The sequence below is a fragment of the Phaethon aethereus genome (assembly GCF_964289735.1).
Source record: "Phaethon aethereus genome assembly, chromosome: 5".
NCBI classification, from domain to species: Eukaryota; Metazoa; Chordata; class Aves; order Phaethontiformes; family Phaethontidae; genus Phaethon; species Phaethon aethereus.
This window is the reverse complement of record NC_138579.1, coordinates 38,196,165-38,220,524: the sequence shown is the minus strand read 5'-3', so window position 1 is coordinate 38,220,524 and position 24,360 is coordinate 38,196,165. Positions and strand designations below refer to the sequence as shown.

General features: G+C 44.4%; 3 protein-coding genes across 3 annotated transcripts in view; 1 reads left to right on the top strand and 2 right to left on the bottom strand.

Moving 5' to 3' along the window:
• ZFYVE26 (zinc finger FYVE-type containing 26) overlaps positions 1–5,568 on the bottom strand; it is a gene marked incomplete at its 5' end in the record, with an annotated part of 48,495 nt that extends 42,927 nt beyond the window's left edge. The window contains 4 exons of the mRNA XM_082000547.1: positions 479–1,031; positions 2,921–3,010; positions 3,817–3,895; positions 5,378–5,568. Coding sequence (XP_081856673.1) covers positions 479–1,031; positions 2,921–3,010; positions 3,817–3,895; positions 5,378–5,568 — 913 coding nt within the window. The remainder of the gene's footprint in view (positions 1–478; positions 1,032–2,920; positions 3,011–3,816; positions 3,896–5,377) is intronic.
• Positions 5,569–7,130: 1,562 nt separating this feature from the next.
• LOC309405938 (galectin-related protein A-like) lies at positions 7,131–10,859 on the top strand (the record flags this gene model as incomplete). The annotated part of the gene is made up of 4 exons (XM_082000913.1): positions 7,131–7,154; positions 9,342–9,430; positions 10,214–10,388; positions 10,716–10,859. The coding sequence occupies 4 exons, from the start codon at positions 7,131–7,133 to the stop codon at positions 10,857–10,859; spliced, it is 432 nt and encodes a 143-aa protein (XP_081857039.1).
• Positions 10,860–13,053: 2,194 nt separating this feature from the next.
• On the bottom strand, positions 13,054–22,592 carry PLEK2 (pleckstrin 2; the record flags this gene model as incomplete). Its single annotated transcript, XM_082000332.1, has 9 exons — positions 13,054–13,181; positions 14,196–14,274; positions 15,358–15,441; positions 16,597–16,698; positions 17,212–17,399; positions 17,733–17,824; positions 18,564–18,745; positions 19,716–19,880; positions 22,545–22,592. The coding sequence occupies 9 exons, from the start codon at positions 22,590–22,592 to the stop codon at positions 13,054–13,056; spliced, it is 1,068 nt and encodes a 355-aa protein (XP_081856458.1).
• Between the last annotated feature and the right edge of the window lie 1,768 nt (positions 22,593–24,360).

Below are 24,360 nucleotides of genomic sequence, written 5' to 3'. Positions count from 1 at the left end.
CACATCTCCTTCCACTTCCAGGAGTTTTCTTTTAGAATATTAAGGGGTTTGAACATTTTGGGATTACTGAGGTAGTTGAACTGTTACTGGTCTGAAATGGAACATCCTCAAATGCAGATGACCCCAAGATGCAGCTGAACCTATAAAAACTTTAAATACATATAGAGAGTAAATTTTCTAGTTACAAGCAAGATCTTCAGCAGAAGAAAAGCTGAGCAGATTAAAATAGAGCACAACAAGGGGTGGTAAAGGAAGTGCTCACAAAAGAATGCAGCATAGACTGCAGAAATGTAGAGAACGCCCTGGGGCTCCTATGCCAATTTCCTTGCTTTAAGTCATTTTAGCATCATCTTTTACAAGACTCCATGGCTTGTTAATGGAGCTTACCAAGAACACTGCCTGACTTCTTTTCAACCTGCCTGTTTAATGCTTCAATGGCTTTACTAAACATGAAAGCAAACCAAAAAGTGAAACACACCTTTTCGCATTGGTTTTGACACCAGAAATTTTTCTCTTGTTCTTTCTACGAGAACACTGCTATACAGGCTTAACAGGCCATGGCTCTGTTTCCTCAGCATACAGCTTAGGAGCTTCTCCTCCGTCAGTGGGCTTCCCTCAGTCCAGCATACATCCAAGAGCTCCCTGAATAGGTGCCGTACTTCATCTGCCTGATGCTCCACCTCAAAAGTCACTATACTAAGAGCAGCATAAATTGTATCTACTAGTTCTCTCTGATCTAGTTCTGCTGAAATCTCAGAACTGCACTGAAGCCTCTGCAGAGATTTCAAGGAGTCACGAAGAAATTCAACAAAGATGTTTTGTAGGGAAGAATATTGCTGGAGTGAAGAGCCGTGTGTGCCTTGTTCCTCCTGGAAGAACTCCAGCAGGGCTTTTGCCCTCTGAGGAGCTTGCAGCAAAAGCTTCCGGAGAGCTGAAACAACATCCAAACTGAATCTGTGAGAACCACTGTCTCTTCTTTTCTTGTCCATGACATGCTTGTTCTGGGTGCACTCAAATGCTTCAAACAGTTCCTGGTAGGGAAATAATAAAAGAGTAAGCCTTTCAGACTCCATTAAAAATACGAAATAAATTATTTAAAAAATAGGAGAAACTTGAAAGCAAGAAGATAAATCAAGAAGAGTGGATATGCCTCAATATCTAATAAAATATAAAGAATCCTATAACACACAACATGTGGGCCACGTGTTCACAAGCAAGTTAGTTTAGTTCACAGGCAGCTCCTATGGGATGGCTGAAACACTACCGTATTCTACCTCTTAGCAATATATTGATGTGACTGTATCTTCATAAGTCAGTAAAAGCATGACCATTAGTGTTCAGTCTTTTTTTTTTAATCCTATTTTTCCAGATTCATACCATCTATCTACCAGCTGCATCATCCTCATCAACAATAATTTTTCAAACTTCGTTAAAACTGGCCAACAGATTCAGAAGCCATCTCACAGACCTCCTTCTCAAGCAACAATAATTTTTCTTGCTAACGGAAGCAAACCTACAATTTCAGAACTAGGAAGGGGAAAACAAACAAAAAAATCTCAATTAGCTCTCCCAGTAAGGGTTGGGAAGGTGAAGGACAATCCAGTTGAACAGCAATTAAGCAACACTTGTGGCACTTCTGGAACTGTGAGAGTGCTGTTCTTGGCTGGAAGAAACAACTTGGGGAATAGGGAGGCGAGAGGTGGTTGGTGTGCACAAAAATGAGAATAGTAGCAGTAGAAGACAAGTCCACAACATCCTTTTCTTTATTTCCTGGATCAAAACATAACTACCTACTAACATGCCTCTGACAGTAGTTGTGACAAAGATAGGAGGTTGCTGAATCTTCTATTCCTGTGCAACACTGCAGACAACGGTGGAATCTCTCATGATCTTGGAGGTTAGATGGTAACGTATAAAGACTTCATTAGTCGTTAACAGACTTCAAGCAGATTTATTTTAACCAACAGTCAAGTTTACCTTGCTTGCTTTCATCCTGTAATTGCTAATTCTGTATCCTTAGAGAAATAGTAAACACCTTTTCCTTATTTATATTTATATTTTATATTTCCTTATTTAAAAGCTGTAGATAGCCTCTGAATATAATAAGTTTTCATTTTCCTCTTAAAAAAAGGCAAACAAAAAAAATTCTTTTAAGAGTTAGAACCTATAAGACTAGAAGCAACATCTGAGGACATTCTACACACCATGCCACGTCTAATTCCGCTGCTGTAACCAACACCAAATTAGGACAGTTCTACAGTTAGTAACTCTCCTGATTTTCTGCTCTATACTTGCTTTTGATATTAATCCATCTTTGCATATTTCCATGTATTTCTCAAAGAAATCAGTCTGCAAGCATTAATTAATAATGGAAAAATGGGTCCTGGACCTCAGAGCACACATCATACCAATTACCAAATTATGTCAGTAGTAACAGTACAGCACCCAAAAACTTCCAGGAAAAGGGAAAAGGGGTGCAGAGGAGATAAAAATCAAGATCTTAGGAGGAAAAAACCCCAAACAAACATAGACACACTTTTAAAATGTGCTTGCTGACTATGGTTGACTTTGGCTCATGGTGCGTTTTAGCTTTATGATACTAAAGGTGTCTATAGATACAAGACTGTGGCAAGTAGCTACAGTCAAGACTGAAGTGTGTTAGAAAGACTACGTAGAAAAGCTGGTTCCTTGCCTGCCTACAGCCTCCTCCCTAGCCAGAGAAATCACTGGCAGGCATATTGGATTAACTTCAGAAAGGAATCTGAATTACAGTCTCTTTCAGTTGCCTGGAAGATTAGTAACACATTAGTATCTCAGGGAGTCAAGTCAGCAGGAAGCATTAACTTTGATCCCAAAACCTGATAAAGTTGGTCATTCTGCATAACTAACAAGAAGAAGTAGGGCATACTAAGTAGCTCACCTTTAGGACTTCCTCAGTGACATCTTTCTGTAATTCTTCCAAGAACAATAAAAATTCAGTTTCTCTCTGAAGAACAACTGGAACAGTTTTCTGAAACAATGTAAGAGAATGGGAAAGACGTTAGCCAATACAACTTTTATTTATTTACATTACCGTATAAACCTAATCTTAGCTATTTCATTAACATTTTGAGACGGACTGAAATACCTCTCTGAAGATACCTAATTCTCAAGTAAAGGCTATTCCACAAGTAGGTTCTGCTCCTGCACCAGGGGATTCCATTAATACATTGGGAAACGGAGACAAGTGTCACTTTGTCAGGAATTACAATCCTATCAGAGACATCTCTTCTCAGACTTGCACTTTTTCTTTACCTTTTAAGTAGTGACAAAGACAAATGGATTTAGAAAAAAAAAGTGTGATCACACATTCCTGTGTACCAACTGAAAAAAGAGGAAAAAAGACTAGTTTCTCCTTTACTCATGAAACATACTGCACCTACCTGTCTGTCTGAAAACAGCAATACAGCAAGCACATCCCTCACCATCTAAAGCTTATAAAGAAATGTCTGATACCTGAGCTATTTAATCTTTAATGTAAGAAATGTGCTACACAACTGCATAACTTGACACACTCATGCTTCCCATTTACAGGAATGCTCAATGCTAAAAAGCCAACTTCTGTTACCTAAACAAACAAACAAAAAAATCCCAATTTTTCTCTCCAGTGTGGAGATGAGTAACAGTTGTTTCTTGACAAGTTTGTTAAAAGCAAAAGCAATGCATCTCTCCAGCTACCTTGAGAACTCGGTTCCACAAAATGTGGGAAAAACTATAATTTAAACAAGCAACTAGGAAGACATTTTGCACTTGGAAGTCAGATAGATGTTTCTGTACCTGATTCCTGGCAAGCCATTTTTCCAGCACAAGAAGCCAAAGCCATGAAGTTCTCCATGGGCTAGAATTCTGTCCCCATCTACAAAAGCAATAAGCACATACACTGGATTATACAAGGTCATTCCCATCTCTAAGATCCAGGAAGACACTGTCAGAGGTCATTTTGATTTTTATATTTCTTTGTGTAAGATAAAAACAAAGATGACTAAATAGCTGAAGACGAGTCAAACAGGAAGAGAATGCAGAGAAACCAGAATATTGGTACTACTTACACGTTAACTCAATGATCTCTGCTGCGCAAATAGTAGCTTTTAGGTCTGCCAAATATCAACGCTACTGCCAAGTTCTTTGCTTCAAAACAACTAAATTTATTTCTGGTCTAAAGTTCAGTCTGTATAGCCCTCTTTAAGCACTTCAGATTTCCTTGAAATCTTGAAACTTGACTCTGTCTAGTTCTACCCAAAGAAATTAAACTAAGTTTTAGGTCACAGCAGCACCAAGTGTAAAAGGAAAGTATCGTAATGTGATCATTAAACAAAGACTACTTCCAACTTCTGTCAGCTTTTCATGGGCTCCAGTACTTAGTTACACACTATCCAATACCTACACAGCTAGGGAACATATTCAGTACTGTCAAAGGGACTAGGAAAAGGAAAAAGCACAAAATAGTTTATTGGCCTTTAAAAATCTCAGCATTGCTAACTAACATTGCTTTAGATGTTGGCCTTAAAGCCCAACTATCAAAGATAAAAAGATCAAAAATGCTTGTCTTGCATGGCAGTTTGCAATATTCATCTAACCATGTGCACACCTTCCTCCAGACTCCTTTAATTGCTGTCCGTGTAAACTATTTTATAAACCTTTAACAAAATGTTACACAAATTTTAATACAAAGGCATATGATCATCTGCTTGAAGAAGGAGAATACCAACGTTCCCCGAAGTGCTAGAAAGTCACCCTTCATATGGACCTACCGCAAAAGCAGAGATCAAAACTAACTAGGACAGAGTAAAACCAATGCCATTTCAAAATCCAGTATAAAGAAATAATCCAGTAAGAAATAAGAAGTCAATAGCATAATTTGAATTTTTTAGAGTTTAAATTTTTAGAAACTGCAAGGTCTTTCAAGAGCTGGAAACAAGAGAACATTTTAAATAACTACAGTGCTGATCTTGGTGGTTCCATTTCTAAATTAACCAAAGCTCAGTGTCAAAGGAATGTAATTTCAGATGTTCCTTCTCCTTCTTATCCTTCAGTAAAATATAACAAAATCAATTCTGAAATGCATCCAAATAGTTTAAAGCTTGCATCAATCACCATGTTAACTTCATAAATGAACACAGCTCATTATCCCAGTGGGCTGAGCAGCCTACTAAGTGCTTGGGCAGTGATAACAGGTCAACGTTCAGATGTGTCACATCTAGACACATCCCAGACACCTCAAGCACTGCAGCAAGTGCTATTTCCCAGATTCTACCTGTCTCCCACAGTCACCACTAAACTAATTGCTCCTCCGCATTTCACACTCAAGCCTACTGAACTAAACCAGTACCTTACTTACCTTACCCCCACAGGATAAGCTACCAGAGCCTGAAGAATTGCTTCCACCTTTTCAGAGCCATCCCCGTGCCACTGGCTCAGCTGGGGCACACAGGCCTGTCCAAGCTCCCAGTCTCCATGCCGTACACACTCGCAGAAAAACCCGAACAGCCGCTCCAGAGAGACCGCTTCTTCATTTCCAAAAGAATGCATCTTCCCAGGACGGGCAGGCGACCTGAGGCAGGGTGACACACGTGAAGGCGCCGTAAGGACGCGCTGAGGGACCACCCGCGATTTCTTCTTCCCACTGACAGCGCGCCCCGGGCAGAGGCAGGCGGAGAGCCAAGGCCAGGCTTCAGGGGGCCTCTCCCCACAGGGGCTGGGGGGTGAGGCGACAACAAAGCACCGCGGGCTGACAACGCGGCGGCCGCTCGGTCATGACCGCCCCGCCGCGGGTGCGCTGCACGGGGGAGCCCAGCCCAGCGCCCCGCGGGATGCTCCCGCCGCTCCCGGGCCGCCCGTCCCGGCGGGAAGAGACTGTCTTCAGAGGCGGCGGCGGCCACTCGCACCGGGCCGCGCGCTCTGCCACGCACCCGCCACCGGCCTTGCCCTCCTCCGCAAGGTCCGGCCCGGTTCCGCAGCCCCCGGGGCCCGTCCTGGCGCGGCCCGCATTACCTGGCGGGGCAGGATGCGACCACCCCGGCGGCGATGAGCTCTACTGCACCGCCTCAACACCACCACTCCTCGCCGCCACCATGTTGGGCGCCGCCTCAGCTGACCACGCAGCCGGGCAGGCACGCGGGCAGAAGCACACCCATTGGCCGAGCTGGGGCAGAATGTAAATAAACCGCCATTTTTCTTTGGGGCGCCTGACGTCGCCACAGGAACTCGGGCAGCGCAAGCCCCGCCCTCCCGCTAACCACGACCATCTCCGCCCACCGACAGGCCCCGCGGCCTCCTATTACCCCACACCAGCTCCGCCCGTGCTCGGGCTTCTCGTGGTTCTGATTGGCTTCTGCCCGAAGCTCCGCCCCCTGGCGCGCAATGGACCGCCCCGCTCGCCCAGGAGTAGTGGCAACTTGTCTGGAGCTGTGTAATCTGGAGAGTAATCTGCGGCGCGAGAGTCTGTGCGTCGTCTGTCAGCGGGGGAGGCGATATATACGCGATTATATACACACCTATGTACGCACAGAGAGAGAGAGAGAGGTATACACATAAATATGTGTGTGTGTATTTACCACTTGTATATGTGTATAACCCTATAGGTGTACCTCACTCTCTCTATATAGGTCTATCCAGGGATGTAAGTTATATATATTTACTCCTTTGTGAGAGGACAGAAGAGGTATCAAAATAAATAAATGATGTGTTATTTATATGTATTATACAAATACAATATATCACAAGCACACACACAATTTTAAATACTTCTATAGAAATGTGTAGGTATAGATAGAGACACAGCTACAGGCATAGGCTTGCCACGCACTCCTGTGCGGGGTGGCGGGGGCCTGACCACCCTTGTGGTCCCCCTGCCCTCTCACCTGCACCATGAGGCCGTGTTATTTGTGAGCTTCCCGGGTGGGACGAGGCGCAGAGAGACGTGACTCAGCTGCTCAGCTGGGTGGTGTCCAGCTGGTGTTTGACAGAGATAAGCCCCCTTGCACCATCCTCCCTTTATTCCGGGCTTTTTGTTTGTTTTTGTCGTGGCACACAAAACAAAAACTCCTCCGGGGACTGCGGCGGCGGAGGCAAGCATAAGAGGCAGAGCAGTGATGACAGAGGCGAGGTGTCCCAAAGTAAGTGCCTGAGTGAGTTCCCAGGGCTCCTGAATGGAAAATATGGGAAGGGGGCTATGTCCATGTGCCATGCTGGGATGCACCAATAAACCGCGTAAGATGCTGCAGGAGCTTGTACCATCACCTCTTACGGTGTCCTGCGTATTTTTCACCTATACTGTCAACTCAATATCAGCAGAGAAATGGCGCGTGGGTAGTCATGCCTCTGAATTCACTACTTCAGACATGCTGGAAGAGCTGAAACCATGTGGTAGTTGTTCGATCTATTCCATTCTGATTCCTTGTGCTTGCTATGGTGCAGCACGGCACAAATAATTTCTTGCCCTGCACTTTCAGTTTGGAGTGTTTCTTCGTATCTTCTCTCTTGTGTAGGTATGTAAGGAGCTTTAGTGGGACGCAGGACCTGTATGAGGATGAAGCTCATTTAGCCTGGCATCTTTTATGCCTATTACCTACTCTCTAATTGCTTTATTCAATTTGAAGTATCTATCTCCTCACAGTCAGACTCCTTACTTGAGGAGCTGCTCCCTCACATAAGACATCTCAGGTGGTTGACGCCTTTCTTTTGTTACGAAGTTCAAAACATACCTGCTGGAGTCACCTACCCACTTCTGCAAGGGTAAATGTATGTTATTAACAATCAGCAGTAGTGCTGTCATTTTTTGCATTTTTTAAATTACTTCCTTCCTAGATTGGCATTCTTAGGAATTAGAGGTTTATTATTATATCTGTGAAGCTGTAAAGGTAGCTGCATGTAAATATCATGGGAAATGATATTTCATGGTGGGAAAATAAATTGTTTAAGATCATTTTAGCAGAACATATAACTAGTATATTGAAATTAGGAAATGGAGTATAGGCAAAACATTTTTCATCTTGAATTTGTGTTTCTGTTAAGCAAGCTGGCATTCAACAATTTAAAAATCTAACATTGGTTATATTTTCCAAAATTTAAAAACACTTATCAAATAGCCATAGCAACTTGAGCTTGAATGGAAGCCCAGTTGCTGTGAACAGAAGTCTGCGGGTTTCCGTGCTGATGTAGTGCTTCTCAGAGTCAAAATATTAAACTATGGCTATATTGTGCAGGCCTTCTAGCAAAAACTGTCTGAGTTTTTACCTTGGAACACTGGAACGATAAAGCGCTTTTTATCTAGAATCGGGCCTGCTGTGCATTGCCTTGGAATATTATCAGTGTGACACAAATTGCTAATAACGCTTGGTGTTTTATAGCAGCTTCTTTCTAAGTGAATCTGCATAGGGAATGATTACATGCTATACTCTGTAGTACTCTGGCATTTACATTGTAAAGCCATTTCTGAAACTGAAGTCTCAAAACGTCCCTATCACTTGTTTCCAAGCTCTCTCTCTTATTTTTCAATGTCAACCATGGCCTGTATTAGTTTATCCACTGAGCGTTGAAGCTGTTAGAGAATTACTTGGAGCAAGTAAATGTAGCTCTGACCTTTGGGTGGAGTTTGCAGCTACAGGTCTCTGTGAATGGGACAAAAGTAGATCTACCGAGAAGCCATTTTCTGGCTTTGAAAAAGTGATGGGGACAGGTGTGACTGGGATCAGCCATGAGGAGGCGGTTGCATTTCTGTCAACGCGCAGCGGCGAGGCAGCATCTATGCTGGCTTTGCGCTCTTATGGCGGAGGACAGAGGCTACCTTGTGTCATTAGACCATAGCAGCCCTCACCGGCTCGTCCCAGGTGCGTCAGCTATCCGGGTCCTGCCACTTGTGTGATGTGTGGGTCGCCACAGCCACAGCGCTTGCAGTACCTACAGGCCTGGGGAGTCTTGGGGAGGGGCGCTGGTCACCTGAAGAGCCAGAGCCACCCGAGGCGTGCCGTCGGGGTCACCAGTCACGCATATCAGACAGCGGCCACGCATCTTACTGACAGCAGTTTTGCTCAGAAACCGCCCGCCGGAGCCAGCAGTCCTGTCAGGCAGCCCACACCTGGGTACCAGCGGTTCGGTTATGGCAGCCCCCTCGTTTGCTTCAGATACCAGAACTGGCAGAATTTGTACCAAAAGCACAAGAAGTATTGTAGGCCAGAAATATTTTTAAGTTCTTTTGTACGCGTAAAAATAAAATCAAGCTATATGAGCTGACCAGAGCAGCTGTTAAAGCCGGTTTACCCACGGCGTGACCTACCACAGCACGTTTTCACTGTTCCCTGCAGGTGGAGCAGTATGTTGGTGAAATTAAAGGTGGCCTGAGACCAGCCATGAAACTCACGGTCATAGGGGTGGTACACTCCAACCCCAAGAGGTAGGTGAAGGGGCTGGTGGGGGCTTCACCCCTGCCGTAAGTGCTCCTACCTGTCTTCTGAATTCAAATGATTTCTTGAGAGTCTGTGTTCTTCAGGAGGAAGAAAGTCATACGGATTCATAATTTATAGCTCTAATTTTCCTACTCTTACACTGAGATGAAAACGGTGAGAGAGAATTCACTGTTTGGACCTCCAGGCTGCCCAGCCAGCATTTTCTATTGCTTGCCCTTATCTAATGCGAAGTGGAGGGGGCACACAAGGGGCATTCCTCCTCCAGGAAGAGGTGCAGTTTTGAACCCACATCTCGTTTGTCTGCTGGGGGCTGGAATCAACACCATTTGAAAACAAGTGGTTTTGGCACAGGAGGTGCAGATTCAATGCTGTGTTTAATCTGCGTGGCAGCAACTGTGCTGTCATTACACTTCTTTGCATCTACAGAGATCAGCTCCAATGCAATCAATGCTGGTGAAGAGTTTTCCATAACTTCTTTTATGATACAAATTGGAATTGGCTCATCCACGAATGTGTTTGATTCCAGTCACAAGAGAGGGAAAGCAACATCAGAAGTCACTAGCATCCTACCAGAAACTGGAGGAGAAGCAAAAACCAGCCCATTCTCATACCTTTCTGCAGCTTTTAAGCCTGTGCACAGCCTGCGTAGCAGTCCCGTGTTTCAGTCTGACAAGAAATCAACAGCTGTCACTAGTCTTTATAGGCTTCTGATGTGCTCACCCTGTCCTTTCACATTTCTGAAAACGCCAGTCTTTTAATTGTTTTTTCAGCTTTTCAGTGACTCTGCTCTGTGATCCAGTGGATGCAAACAAAGATGTTGGGCTGTTATTTACAGTCAACTTTAGTGACAAATCCATCACTCGAAATGCACGAATTGCTGGGAAATGGGGAAGAGAAGAGAAGACTATTCCCTACTTCCCATTTACTGCAGGCGACACATTTAAGGTAATTTTGGGGATACTAGGATTAAAGTGTAGAAAAGGGAGAGAGAAAGGCTGAAGGCTATGTATATGACCACAAATAGCTAACTATTGAAATGGACAGATTAACTACTCTAGTATGACACAGAAATCTCTCTAGTCTTAGTGAGAGAACGCACTATAAGGAACTTTACAGTATCACCTCAGCAGAGAGTAGGTCATTTATTAGGGGCATTTCAGAAGAACCGGTAGACTTTGTGCTTCCCTATCCCCATCACATGGGGTTCTAAGTCCATGCTGGTGAAATCAGCTCTGCCGCTTGTCTCTAACACCATCCCCTGTCCTTTTGCAGATGGAGCTCTTATGTGAACACCAGCAAATACGAGTCTTGCTTGATGGACGGCAGCTCTGTGACTTCACTCACCGCATTCAGCCCCTGAATTTGGTGAAAGCTTTGCAGATCACAGGGGACATCAAGCTTACCAAAGTGGCTTGAAAAAAAGGAGACCACAGTATCACCAGAGGACAGAGGCAAATGTACTTTCCCCTGTCTGAGAAATGTTTTATCTTTTTCCCCTGGCTGATTCTGGAGCGTAGGAACTGTATCATTTTTATTTGCTGATGTGGCTGAAATACACACTGTTTTTTCTCATACACACGCAGCAATTGCAGAGCTATGGCTGGTCCAGGTAAATGAGAGGGCCTTTGCTGAGATACTCTCTTGGCCTCCCAAACCGCAAGGTTTATGCTGTTATGCAGTATATCACATCCTTGTGGTCCCCTAGCACCCAGGCAGGCCAGCTAGTGGAGGTCAGTCCTCTGCGGTGGGGTGGCTGTTAGTCTTGTGACAAAAACTGGGCAGTATGCAGATGGTGGGACTGAGAAAAGAGAAGCAGAAGATTTCCTTATAAGTGAATAAGGGAGTCTGGTGGGCCCCAGCAAGGCTCATGTTATCAGGAGGGAATTGTTTTTCCTGGAATCTCTGCTCAGTCAGCACAAGGTCATTTGTGCTTCCAACAGTACAGAGCAATAAATGCCTTACCACCATCCCTGTCTCTTGCAGGTAGCGTTCTCGTGAACTGAAAGGTTTCAACAGCTGCGGATTTCAGAGTCTTCTCTGGATCAGCCCTAGGAAATGGTATCTGTAGCTGGAACTGCATTGCCCATTCTTGTATCTAATTAAAACTGCATCTCTGCTGGCCAGCTTCTTTACCAGCTCCATTAAATATTTGAATGCACGTGAGTGTTGTGCTGTTATTTCATTGCTGTAGATTTAGAAGGAAGTCCTAAATACATGGATATTCTAATACATATACAAGCATATATCGTAACTGCTGCCTTTGGCTCTGTTATGATTGGTTGGTTATAACATAGGATGAAGGGGAAAGTCTCTAGATGAAGGGACTTTTTCTTCAGTACATAACTTGTAGAACAAAAAATCTGCAAAGGGGGGGTTCTGTGGGTAGAGGGCTATCAAATTCCTCTGTGACTTCAGGAAAGATATATAGCATGCTGTGTTCAGAGGGCTTTTGGAGGCTCTGCAGAGCCTGGCTGTCAGATACAGGTACTCTGATAACATGAGGAATTTTATGAAAATAGTATATCAGCAGGCTGGTCGGGTGTTTTAATCATCTCTTACATTCCATTCTACCCTCTGGTCTTGCAGAGAATGTCTCAGTTTCTATACAAACCTAAATTTAGTGTATGAAACCATTATTTTCATATACTCAAACTGCTCTCTGAGAAAAATCATATCTAAAGGGCACAGGAGATTCAAATGCACACTTCAAACTTTTTTATATTTAATTATATCAAAGTTAAGTTTACTACACAAATAATGGAAGATTTAATGGCTTAAAATAGAAAAAGCAATAGTCAGAACTGCCGTTAGAGTTCTCAGTCCCAATGGTGCTCCACATAAATCAATTTATGTTGATAATCAAGAGGAAACATCTCGCTTTTATGGCTAAGTGATTTCTTCCAATATATTCAGAACCAGCAACTGTCTGGAATAACTGCCACTGGTCTGATTTGATATTCAGGATCCTGTACTGCTGTGGGCCATTACCAGCACAAGAACAGTCTATATACTGAGAGGAAGATCCTTTGGTCTTTTCCAGACTAACAGAGAACCAAATGGTAGAGCAGATGGATGGACAGACAGACCCCTGGTTTGTTTTGTAATAGTGCTTATCATGGTGGCTGGATTGTGGCTTAGCAAAAGACTCTTGTGGTGCACCAAGAAAGGCAGCCTCAGACACCAGGAGCATTCATGATTCAGTCAATCTTAACTAATTAAGTTTATGAGACCCTTTATAAAGGGGAAAGGAGCAAGACATTGCTGCTTTAGGATAAAGCACAACCTGGATCTGACAGATAGAGACTGAATACTTGTACAAAAGAATTATTTTCTTCCATCTTGGAATATTATATCACATTGTTTCCTTGTAAAGCCCTGTCTGTATCCACCTGTTGTCTTTTGTCTCTTGGTCAGATCTTGGTGGGGACTCATTCTGAATCTACATGACTCCTAGGCACCTGGGATGCTAGTGTGCCAGGAATTGCTAGGTGCTATGGTGATACAAATAACAAAAATACACTATCTAAGGGAAAAACAACACTCCCAGACAATGAGAGCAGGAAACTTGGTCACAAATGTGACTTGGAATTTGGCATGGAGTCCACCTTACTCATGTCAGTGGTTTGATTGCCTCAATCCACTGTGCTCGCTCTGCCTTGGAGCTGGCCTGGATATAATAATGAATGTCATTTTTGGTGATGATTTTGAAGAGGTTCCCTTGCACATTGCCCTTCACTCCTGCAGAGAAAAAAAGTATAACAGATCAGGAAGGTGCACAGAGAAATGCTTTGTGGCAGATATGAAGCTTCATAGGGAAAAATTTTAATTTAGTGAATTAGAGTATCAGACCTTTCCATTTCAGTATGGATAAGACATCTTAAAGGTCTTGTGTCATTGATTTCCCTTCTGCAAAATAAATACATAGTACATATGTACTCACACAGACTGCATGAACTACTGTGTACTATGCTTCATATATAAAATAGCTGCAGTTTAGATGGAGAATCTTACTTGAGTTATACAATGGAGGGATGAACTCCCTACCAGTTTGTGCAGTAGATGAGATTTGCTCCTGGCCATCTTAGGGTTCCTCTTAGCAAGGAGTTCTGTTGTTCACCATGGCCCCCTAGCCTGAACCATATCTTTTTGAAACCCTATTCAAGACCCACACATTGTGCTTACTGTCATAAAATAAATTGCTTTAACAGCAGGAAGACTTAGCTGTGAGGCTGAGGTTCCAGACAAATGCCTAACCTAAGCATATTCACTAGCAGAAGTGGTTTTTGCATTGCTTTCTTTATGTCTCCCCTACATTCATGTTCTAGCAGATCAAAAAGGAAAAGGTCATAGCATAAGTAGAGAGGACACACGGAAAAGGGATGGCATCAGGGGATGCCTCAAGACTTTTGAGTTAAACAGCATCCAAAAAGAAGGTGTTTCCTCTTTGTCTGTTAACTCTGGAATATTAACCAGTGTCTTAGGACTGCCTTAGAGGTCATCTGACTGAGAAAAGCCCATAAAAAGCAGAACACCCAAGAAATGTGGAAATAACGTTAAAAAAATTCCCCTCTGGTCTGGACAACCCTGCAGTATGGGGATTTTTTACGATATGCCTCTTCACTTGCTTGCGAGGGGAGAGGGAAGGCCAGCCCACTTGTGCATACAGCCAACCATACACACAAACCCACACCCAAAGACTGCATTGCTATGGCCTAAATATGTATCTATGAAAGTTCAGAGGCTCGTGCTTACCTGCTGGGACTCCGTTGTCCTCCAGAGCTGAGACAAGACAGCCACGAAGAGAAAAGCCACCTACTGGCCTGTTTTCTTCCTGCAAAGAAAAAGGACATGAGACTTATCTGGAAAATATCATCATTAGAATAATTTCCCAAAGCACATCCATTATTTTTATGAAGGTGGAGGTATAATGCCAGTCTTTCCAGATATAAAACATCTATGTCACAAGAGAAGTCAATTAGGACATGTAATTAAATGCATTACTATGTTGTTGCAGTCTCAGATGTTTCTCTGATGTAGCTGGGAATGGTGGAGATCAATTAAAAGCACAAGGGTAGGGTAACAATCACATTTCAAACTTATGCATAGTCTTGTCAACAACATCCCATATTAAAAATATATATATTTGTGCAAGTTTTTAGCTTGCTGCTTTTCACTGAGACTGTATGGGAAAAATTTGACCGTTTTCACTAGCAGGCTGGCTCTCTTGTGTGATCTTCAGGGTTGGCAGTTTGAGTTTATAGCATTACAAAAGTGAGCTGCAGTGCAAAAGAACCCCACAAAGAAACAGGCAACAAAAAATGAACTAGCTCCATAAGCTCTTTCACTGTTATGTTTTTTGTGTTTTCTTTTAGCAGCCTGTTGGGCTTTGTGGTACCCTATGCATCTGGGGCTGATGGATCCACAAGCTCTTCTGGGTTGCTCACATTGATTATTATATCCATTAAGATAAATTCTACTATTCCCTGAGCAAGTTTAAAACTGAGTAGCAGAAATTCCTATAAATACTTTGGCATCAAGGAGACCCTATGCAATGTTGGAATAAGAATGTAAAAAGTCCCAGTAGCAGTATGACCCTCAAGCGGTGGGATGTCAGCCCAGAAAGATCGCAGGCAAGGAAGAATCCCTGCAGGAGCATGATCCCAGATGGTGTGGGTAAAGCAAGAGACAAATCCCAAGATGACTGCTGCTCCGGGAGGGAAGATGCAGGGATAGAAAATCCTACAAGGACAACCTCCCAGGGTAAGGCCAGAGAGGTCGTATTCCCAAGGAAACGGATAGAGGAACACAGAAGGAGATTTGGGTGAGAGAAATATTTACAACAGAATTGGATTTTCATTATAATGTTTAGGTCTGTAAGAGGATTTCTGGGGGTAGTAACTCCCCACTCACATACCTTGGTGGGGTCATAGTAGTGCAAAAAAGCAGGATCAGCTCTCAAAACAAATCTCCTCACCTTCCAGTTTTTCCTCTTGTGCCCCTGCAGAACAGAATAATTAAAGTTACCACCAGTAAAATCCTCCTACAATGACCATTTTCCTGCAGGCTGTAGGGAAGACCTGAATAGGCATTGAAAAAAGACATTTTGGAGCCAACAGAGAAAAGTCTTTTCTGACATTGCAGTCACTCCCAGGATTTTCTGCTTAACATCCTTCTTCATCCATCCTCTCTCCCTCGTGCTGAGACCCAAGAAAGCAAAGTGACAAAGTGTTTATATACCTGATTCCTGCTCTTAATTTCAGATTAAATATGGGTCTTGGATTAAAACCCCATGCTTGTGTGTGTTCTGAGGGGATTACATCAGGTCCTTTTGCAGCTCTTCACTCTTTCCCCTCCAGCCTCAGCTGGCTCCAACCTCTCAGCTGCCAAGGGTGCAGGGCAGCACGGTGAGCCTGTGCCGGGCCCTGAGAGCATCCCCCAGCTCCCGGAGGTTGGGGGGCACCTGATGATCCAGTTTGCACGACACAAAAACCGCAGCTCAGGGCACACCTCTGCGGGAGGCTGCATTATGCTTTGAAACAGCGTGATTGATCCTCACCTTGTTCGTAGCAAGGGTCAGAAACTAAATCTTACAGACTGAAGGTGGGATCCTGCAAACAATTATTGCCAACAGGTAATGGTGCCAAAAGAAAACAGGTCTCACCACCACCAGAGCATCCACGTGTGCATGAGTGACTGTCCACAGGTAAGTTTCCACTTCATGCAGAAGTCAGTCTACTCAGCTTCGACATTTGTCTGTAGCCAGCAGAACGTCACAGCGGCTCACACGACCCAGAGGGGCTAGGCTAAACCAGAGGAACTGTGGACCTGCTTGGAAGTGAATGCAACACCTCTGGTGGGATTTGGAGTTTGTGTGGGACTTTTGCTTTTGATACAGTTTTATACCTTTCAGTATACACTCAATATATACAGAATAATCCAATGAAACCTGCCTGAGTGGCAAGTTGCATGGATCACTTGTTTATAACTAGAAACTCTTCACCACAAGATCTCTGATAGTAGTACCGACAGGCAAGTTAGCTCTGCTGGCCACAACTCTCCACCCATGCTCGTATAAATCACATGTATTCTCTAGGAAGCCCTAAGAGCTGTCACTTTTCTTGTCTCCCAGTGAAGGTTCAAAGACTGTATTTACCTGTTTCACTAAGAATCCTTGCTTCACAATTGTGCCACTTAATTCAGAGATGTTAAATTGTAGCTCTTCCTTGGAAATGGTGTTTTTCTTACTGCTCTCAGCCTGCAAATAGGGAAAAGATGGTTCCACTTTTCTTCTTAATCTAAACAACACTTTTATGTGCAAAGTTCTGCATTTTATTTTCCTTGAGCTGTTTTTAGCTCAGGTTTCTTGAGTAAATTCTACTCCATAGCCCTGCTGCTCAGCTTTGTAGGTCCAAGATTTACAAGCAACAAATTACAGCTGTAAAGCCTACTCACGCACCGTGGCCTTGAGCTTTAGCATAACTACAGCATGGCCTCCGTTAAACACAGGCACAGCGCTGCACTCGAGGGACACACCCCTTTAATGCCTAATTATGAAATTTGTAGATCCCTCCATATCCGTGTAGCTATTTGTCTCCAGCAAAAGCGCAAGTGTTAGCACTCTTAGAAGCCTAGAGCTGCTCCGTCTGTGTTTACTTTCATAGCCTGCGTAGTTTGCCTTCGGTTGCATGCTGTGCGTGTCCCCTTTACCACTGCCCCAAATCAAGCGAGGGGCAGAGGAGGTGCCTCTGTTGGCAGCTGCATCACTTACAAACATGTACAGTGCGGTGGAGTCGTCCAGGAACTGCTCAGAGAGGTCACTGTAGCGCGTGGCCTCGGTGCTGCGGGCTCCCACGGGCTTGACGAAATTCTCCTCCATCAGCATGGATGCCAAGGTGACGGCCTCGAATCGTGACACGGCAAAGCTATTGGAGATGAGCCAGTCCACCAGGGCAGAACCTGCAGGGAGAAAGGCAGCTCTCATACCACGACAGTGTGCTCTTCCAAGGTGAGACAGATGGTTTCATGCCACACAGGTCTTCATTTGCTGAAACATTTTGGCACCGTCACAAAGACTGTCAGTGAAGTGCAAGGTTGACCAGAAGTGTAGCGTCCTATGTGTGCTTCCATATATCCAAAGAGCAAGGGAGAAAGGTGTCGGAGAGCTTGGCTGCACCACTGCTTTCCACTGCGCCACAACTGATCCCACCACGAAGGCAGCACAGTAGCTCCCTTGTCTCTGCAATGTGGCGTGTCAGATGCGAGGAAGCTCTTTGCCTGCAGCAGGTGTACCTGTGAAGGTCTCTTTGTATCTGTTGCCGTGCTCCAAGTTGCGAGTCAGCTTAATTCCAGTACTGCTGTCACACATTCTCTCCACTATGTGGCTGTAAAGAGAACACAGGACAATGTTAGTAGAAGAGAAAGACAGGTAGAAATTGCCACATACTCCTGTCAGTGCCTGGGATGTCCTAATGATTACCAACATAAAGATGGGAAACAGCCTAGATATTCCCCCAAAAGTTTTGCCCTGAATATGGTATAGAAAACCTTTATTCTCCCAATAGCAGCACTAACACTAATAAGCAAGATGCCTCACAAAGCATCTTGCAATTTAAAGCCCTTCAAACTGAGCTATAGTCAGCCTCCATTTACCTTCTCAACAGAAACCAGATTAATGTAATTTTTTTATTTCTTAATCAGTTCTCTGTTTCCTGTTGTTTAAAATGATGCACCCTAAAGTTTCTAGTCTGGATTCCAGCTATCAGCTTTCAAAGCTCCCCAACATGGCATGAACAATGTCATTGCTCAGTCTCTCCCTGACATTACATCTTCCGAGGCAATACATCTCCCCAAGGAGAACCTTTGCAGCTGACTAGGAAGGTCTCCAAGCCAGCAGTGAGGTGCCCGTGCAGAACGGACATACTCACAAAAAATGATGGTCAGGAAAACGTGCGTTCTCATGCCCTGGCAAAAGTATGTGCAAACCTAGGGCAGAGCAGCCAGTTTAGAGGCCACACGGGAGTGGATCCGTGCACAGAGGAGCTTCCCTTGACCCTCCCATCCATCAGCTCAGGTGCTTTGCAAACTACAGCAACAGCGGAAGAAGAAACCATATACACTTACTGGAGGCTGATATTCTCTAGTAGTTTGAAAGAGTTCTTCATTCTGTGAAGCTCTTGTACCTGTACTGGGTGACCAGCATGAATAGCTCCAGTGATGTCCAAAGCCCAAGAGTCTCGCTCCTCCCTGGAGCAACATTCAAGGAAATAGTCTGTGTTGGTTTTTGTCTTTAGTTTGATGAGTAGCTGTGGAGAAAGAAGTGGAAAGCAATAACATCATTTAGCTATTGTCCTCCACTTGCATTTTGCTTCTTTTGGTGCTGGCCCAAGTGACACAAGTCTGATATGACATCCCACCTGAGCAGCACAGAGCAATTCTTGACCAGAAGGATGGTGGACACAACTCTGGGATTTTTTTGGCTTCCTCCCTGCCCTGATCCCTGGGTTTTCAGTTCCAAGCATGATTTGCATGCTTGGAGCTTGTGGTACTTAAAAGAGAGCAGACCACCCAGAGACTCTTACATAGGCATGTGCTGCTGACTATGGAGATTTCATATCCAGATCTCTGGTTTCTCAACAACCACAACCTCTCACTAGGCTCCTTCTGCCCTGGGAATTACTGAAATAGTCAGCAACTGACAGCCGGTTCCCTCCTGGCCCCGCTCAGGGGAAGTCTGCATTGCCACTACCCGCGGGTGAGCGGACAAGCGCGGGAGGCACGTTCCCTTCCAAGCCTTGTTGCTGGAAACTGTCCACAGCAGTGATGTCTCGTTGGCAAAGGAAAAGGGAGTCTGACCTGGCTGCCTGGGAGTGCCCCATGGTCACAGGCAACTACCAGAGATGATAAGTTTTCTTTTTTCCCCATCCTCCTCAGATTTTATTAAGCTGTTTGTGTCGTCCCTCTACACACCACTGGGCTGATGCATTTGCGTTTATTCTTCCCACTGTGTGCAGGGGTGGTTGTGTGTGGGTTTTTTTTTGTTAATGGCTGTGACAGATTTGGGCACAGGGAACAGCAAAGACACAATGAGGGAGTTCATTGCTCGTCCTGGTTACACCGCTAACAGCAGCTTGTTTTTGGCTGGGCCAAATTCTGGAAACACATTACCCCAGTGATATGGTTGCAGTGATCAAAGAAGTCAGGAGGAGAGGAAAAGACTAGGGAGAAGTTAGAAAGTGACCATTGTTGAGAAAGGATACATTTTTCCAGTCGTACCGGTCTGTTCTCATATTCCAGGCATGGACAAGTAATAGTGCAGCCATCCAAAAGGATCCTGCCCTTTGGAGAAGGTTCCTTCTTGCCTCCTTCAATTTTGTAATACAGCAGCTTATCCTGAAGCAGAACGAACCATCTCACTTTCCAGTTACGAACAATATGTCCCTAGAGGGGAAGAAATCCACACAGCTAACTTTAACACAAGCGTTGAGAAATGACTGTATGTTCTTTTTTTTTTTTTTTTGGTGGGTGAAAATACCATAAACCAATAAGAAACTGTATGAAAAGAAACACAAGAAGTCATCATGAGTACTGTTCTCCCTGAAATACACATTTTTAGTAACAAAATAGCACAGCTCCATCGCTACAAAATCATGGAGTGATAGAAAGGTGCTTTGCTCTTTCTCCAGTAAGGACATCTTCTTTTCTAGCAAGAATTTTTTCTTGCAAAAGCTTTCATGAATGATCTCAAAGAGCTGTCATATAGGTGCACACCTGCCTGCTGAGAGCACCAGGCAGGAATAGGGCTAAATCCGAAATGTATGAGGGCTCTTGGAGACAAACTCCTCCTCTCCGTTGTCCCTGGGTGGTGGTTGATGTGTTGTTTGTAATTTTGATGTGTCTGTAGATACCAAGTGGTTTTGCGAGTGCTTTGCTGGGTGAATTGGCTTGTCCTTACGTCCCCGCTTAGTGCTAACACGTGGTTTATTTCTATCCTACCTGCCTCCCATCTCCTGGGCTCAAACATTCCCTGTGCTGCTGCTCCCTGTGAAGGAAATACACTTTTTAATGGCAGAAGACCGAATGAAGGCTGCTGTCAAATGCCTCCTGGGTTATACCAGCATACAGACAAATCCTCTTCTTCCCGCCCTGTGAACAGCCTCCGGCTGTCCTTAGCCCAGCTGCACGGGAGAGCAAACCGAGGGCGGGCTGGCAGTGACAGGCTCAGTCCTGTCTGACGGTGTCAGGTCCAGCTTCGCGGTGCGGGGAGCTGACTTGCTTTTCTACAGGTGATGGAGCATACAGCCAGCAGGCCAAGCTCTGGGTGGAGGAAGCTCTGATACCTGGGGAGGGTGGGCACAGCCAGGAGAACGGAACATGCAAGGTCCAGTTGTGGCAGGAATCAAAGCTCATTAGTTCTCTATGAGTAAAGGGGAAAACCAGCAATTTCCAAGAAAAGGTGTGGTAACTAGTGTCTAAAATCCGGGGCACTTTAGATCTAATGTCTTCTAGTCTGTGTTAAATACTATTTGTCCAAGTTGGGTTTGTTCTCTCCTTCCCTTTGCCTTCTTCAGTGTTTTTTTCACCTGTTGTGAAGTCTCTTGGCTTTTTTTCCTGAGAGTAAAATGCTCTGCTCTGTTCTTTGCTATGGCTCTTTTCTTTCCTTCTTGGAGTTTTCCCCTTTTTCGGGAGGTTGCCTTACCTTTTTTTCTTTACCTTTACCTGACTTCCACACAGTTGCTTTATATTTATAATAGATTACAATACATAATTCAGTCATTTAGAATGCATTTAGATCATCATCTCCTTGCTTCTGCTCTCTTCTTTTTAAGAAATCTGTTTCCTTTACCTTGTCCCCCCCATCCTCATTTTTTTCTCTGGATCCCTCGTTCCTTTCTCCCTCAGTTTCCTTTAGTCATCTTCTTTATTGTGTCCTTATCAAACCATGTATCTCGGTGATGTTGTACAGGCTGCTGGCAGTTACAGCTCAGTGTGCTGCCAATAACCTCTTCCTCTCACAGACACGGTGCCTTGGTTTCCCATCTTGAATTCAGCAGTCATATAAAAGCCACAAAATACAACCGTAGCCCAGAGAGGAGAGCCAGGGCTGGGACTGCTCTGCCCTCGCTGCAGAAGGGAGGATGAGGAACAGCTCGTGCCATGCAGCCCTTCTCCGCATAAAGCATGGCTTCAACGTGGCCGGTGGCCAGCCAGGAGCCCTGCCAGGAGAGCTCCTGACCAGGATTACCTTCATGTTAGCGCCCGAAGCACTGCCACGTACTGTAGAAAAGCATTTCCCAAGGCGTGGCAAAGCTTTGAACAAACCTTTGAATCACATTTTGGTGTGCAGTCAAGGACAATGTTAGTCATTGAGACAGGGTCTTGGTACTAAAAGCAGCTTATGCCCCCTCCTAACGTTGCCCTCTTGTGTCCCAGCTATGACTGACTTGGTCCTATAGGGAGAAGTGTTGGGAAGGCTGAAATCTGTGACACCATCTTTCAGCTCTTTTCTCCACGTTGGCTAAAATTTTCTTACAGTGCAGCTTGAGGGGTGTGGAAGAAAGAAGTTATTTCCAACACATTTCTACCTTTGTATTGCTTTGATCCCCTTCAAAAAGGATAGCCTGTTCTCCATCCTCTCATATGAAATGGGAAACCCTGCTCAGCTGGGCTGCTAAAGAAGGCACAAACTATCTTAAGAGACTGTCAAAACATCTTCCCTTTCTCCATCCACCCACGGCCGCTTCCACTGCTGCCGCGAAGCCGTTTGCCAGGTATTGTTTTTTACGCAGAGGTGTGCTCTAGGGGCAGACATACTGGCTTTCTGATACCGAACTGAGTAATCCTGATAGATAATTCACTTCCCTCTGGGTAAACACCAATACAGGGACACTCGAGGGAGGTAGTGAACACCTGCCGTTCGTGCAGCTCCCCCGGCAGGAATCTGCACAGACACGGAGGAGCTCCTTTCCCGGGAGCGGGCAGGAGCCCCTCAAACCCAGCGCCCAACGGGACGCCTCGCCGCGAGCCCTGGCTCGATCCGGTCCCTGCTCAGGGGCTGCTTCCACGTGTGAGCAGAACCGCATGAAGGGGAACCGGAGCACTTACCCGTTTGACGAGGAAACCCTCCTTCAGGACTCCAGCTGCTTCCTGCATCGTGGCCGGCAGGGAAGAGAGCTGAGCTCCCGCCGAGAAGCGCCCGAGCCCTGGCAGCCTGTCCCTCTGCACGCAATTTGTTTAAGAAAGCTCATTTTTCTTTGCTACCCTCCTCCTCCAACGTGACGCACTCTCCCTTCCCTGTTTTTTTCTCCTTCTCTTCCTACCTATGAGACATTAGCTAAACAGTGAGCTGGCTCTGATACATTACCTGCCCTCCGGGAAGTAAAACAAAGGGAAATGTAAAAAGGATCTCAAAAGAATTTCACAGAACTTAGTACAGCAAGAAACCACCACCGAGTGTGTTGGACAATATAAGGAGCCACATGATGACAAAATCGGGTATTGCATGGGAGGGAGAAGCAGAAATATAACATTACATCCCTCAAAACTTCAGACTAACCAACGCTACCGCTTAAAATTTCTCATCTAATAAACACATCTCATAGGGGTTCTACAGGTCAGAACACCTTAATTGTAACATATAGAATATTATGATTACAAGGAGACTTTTAAAAACCTTAAATTACTTTGTTAGAAATGCATTTTACCGAAGAAGTCCCAAAGCACCTAAAAAAAGTCACTCTACTTTCAGTGACCTCTGGGCATAAAAACCAAGATTCTCAACTTAATATCCTAAATCCCTGCATAAGCAACTATTTGGGCTTTTAGTAAAGCAGTCTGATCAATGAACACTGCGCATTGACCTCTTGTAACTCCTGAGCACCTCTGAAACAGAGTGCCTTTTTTGTGACCGAATACGAGCTTAGATGTTTATTGCATTTTTGAAGACTTTGGCCATGATCCATCTGTTTGATAGATTTATCAAATCTTATCCTGATGAAATAAACCAGTGAAACTATTTCAGAAAGCGCCGCTGTTCAGAAGTAATAGTCCTTCCTGTACTGTTAGCATTCCCTGACTTGTACCAAAATTAAGGTGATATACGCGGGCAGAGCTAGGGGCTGTGATAAGAAACATGACGCACAGTGTAACTAATACACAAAAGCACTCGTTGCTATGTGAGAGTCCAGGGTTCAGTAAGACAAAGTCACTCAAGTATCTCTCAGTCTTCGCATGCTGGATCAGATTATTCGTCGCACTCATGTACTGAGGAAAAGGAAGAAACAAATAATTTTTTATGCTTTTTTTTTTAACTTTTAGAGAGGAAGAGCAAGACACCGAGGAATTCAAATCTGATGGTATACTGGAGACGACCCGGAGAACAGTCCTGCAGAAATCATGAGAAATGGGTGGCTGAACACTACCTGAAGTTAGAAATATCGATTGCTGTATAAAGAGAAAACATGCTGGCTCAGATTTCAAAAGCAGACGGCCCGTATGGAAGTTACCTACATTGCTCCTACTGTTCTCCCTTTGCCACTTCGGAAAAGGCAGGCAGCCACGAGGCAACCGACTGCATTAGTCATACCCCAGTTATGTTTGTTCTTCAGTCCACCTAAAGTGAGTACAATAAGTTTAACAGAACACCTAGAAGAGCAGTTTTTGCTGCAGGTACATAGTATTTTCAAAGACATCAATGGAAATGTTTGCAAATTTTTTATATCATTGGGGTCTTAAAATAAAGCAGAAGTGAACTAAGTGTATTCCTCTTAATTTAAAAAATAATCTGTGTCTCTGTGTATATACATAAAAAAATATATATAAATAAAAGTTGTACTCAGAAGCAGAATCTTGGGAAAAAACACCTCATGCAGTCAGCAGAAAAAAAAGAACAAAAATCTCAACTCACAATGTTCTGTACATC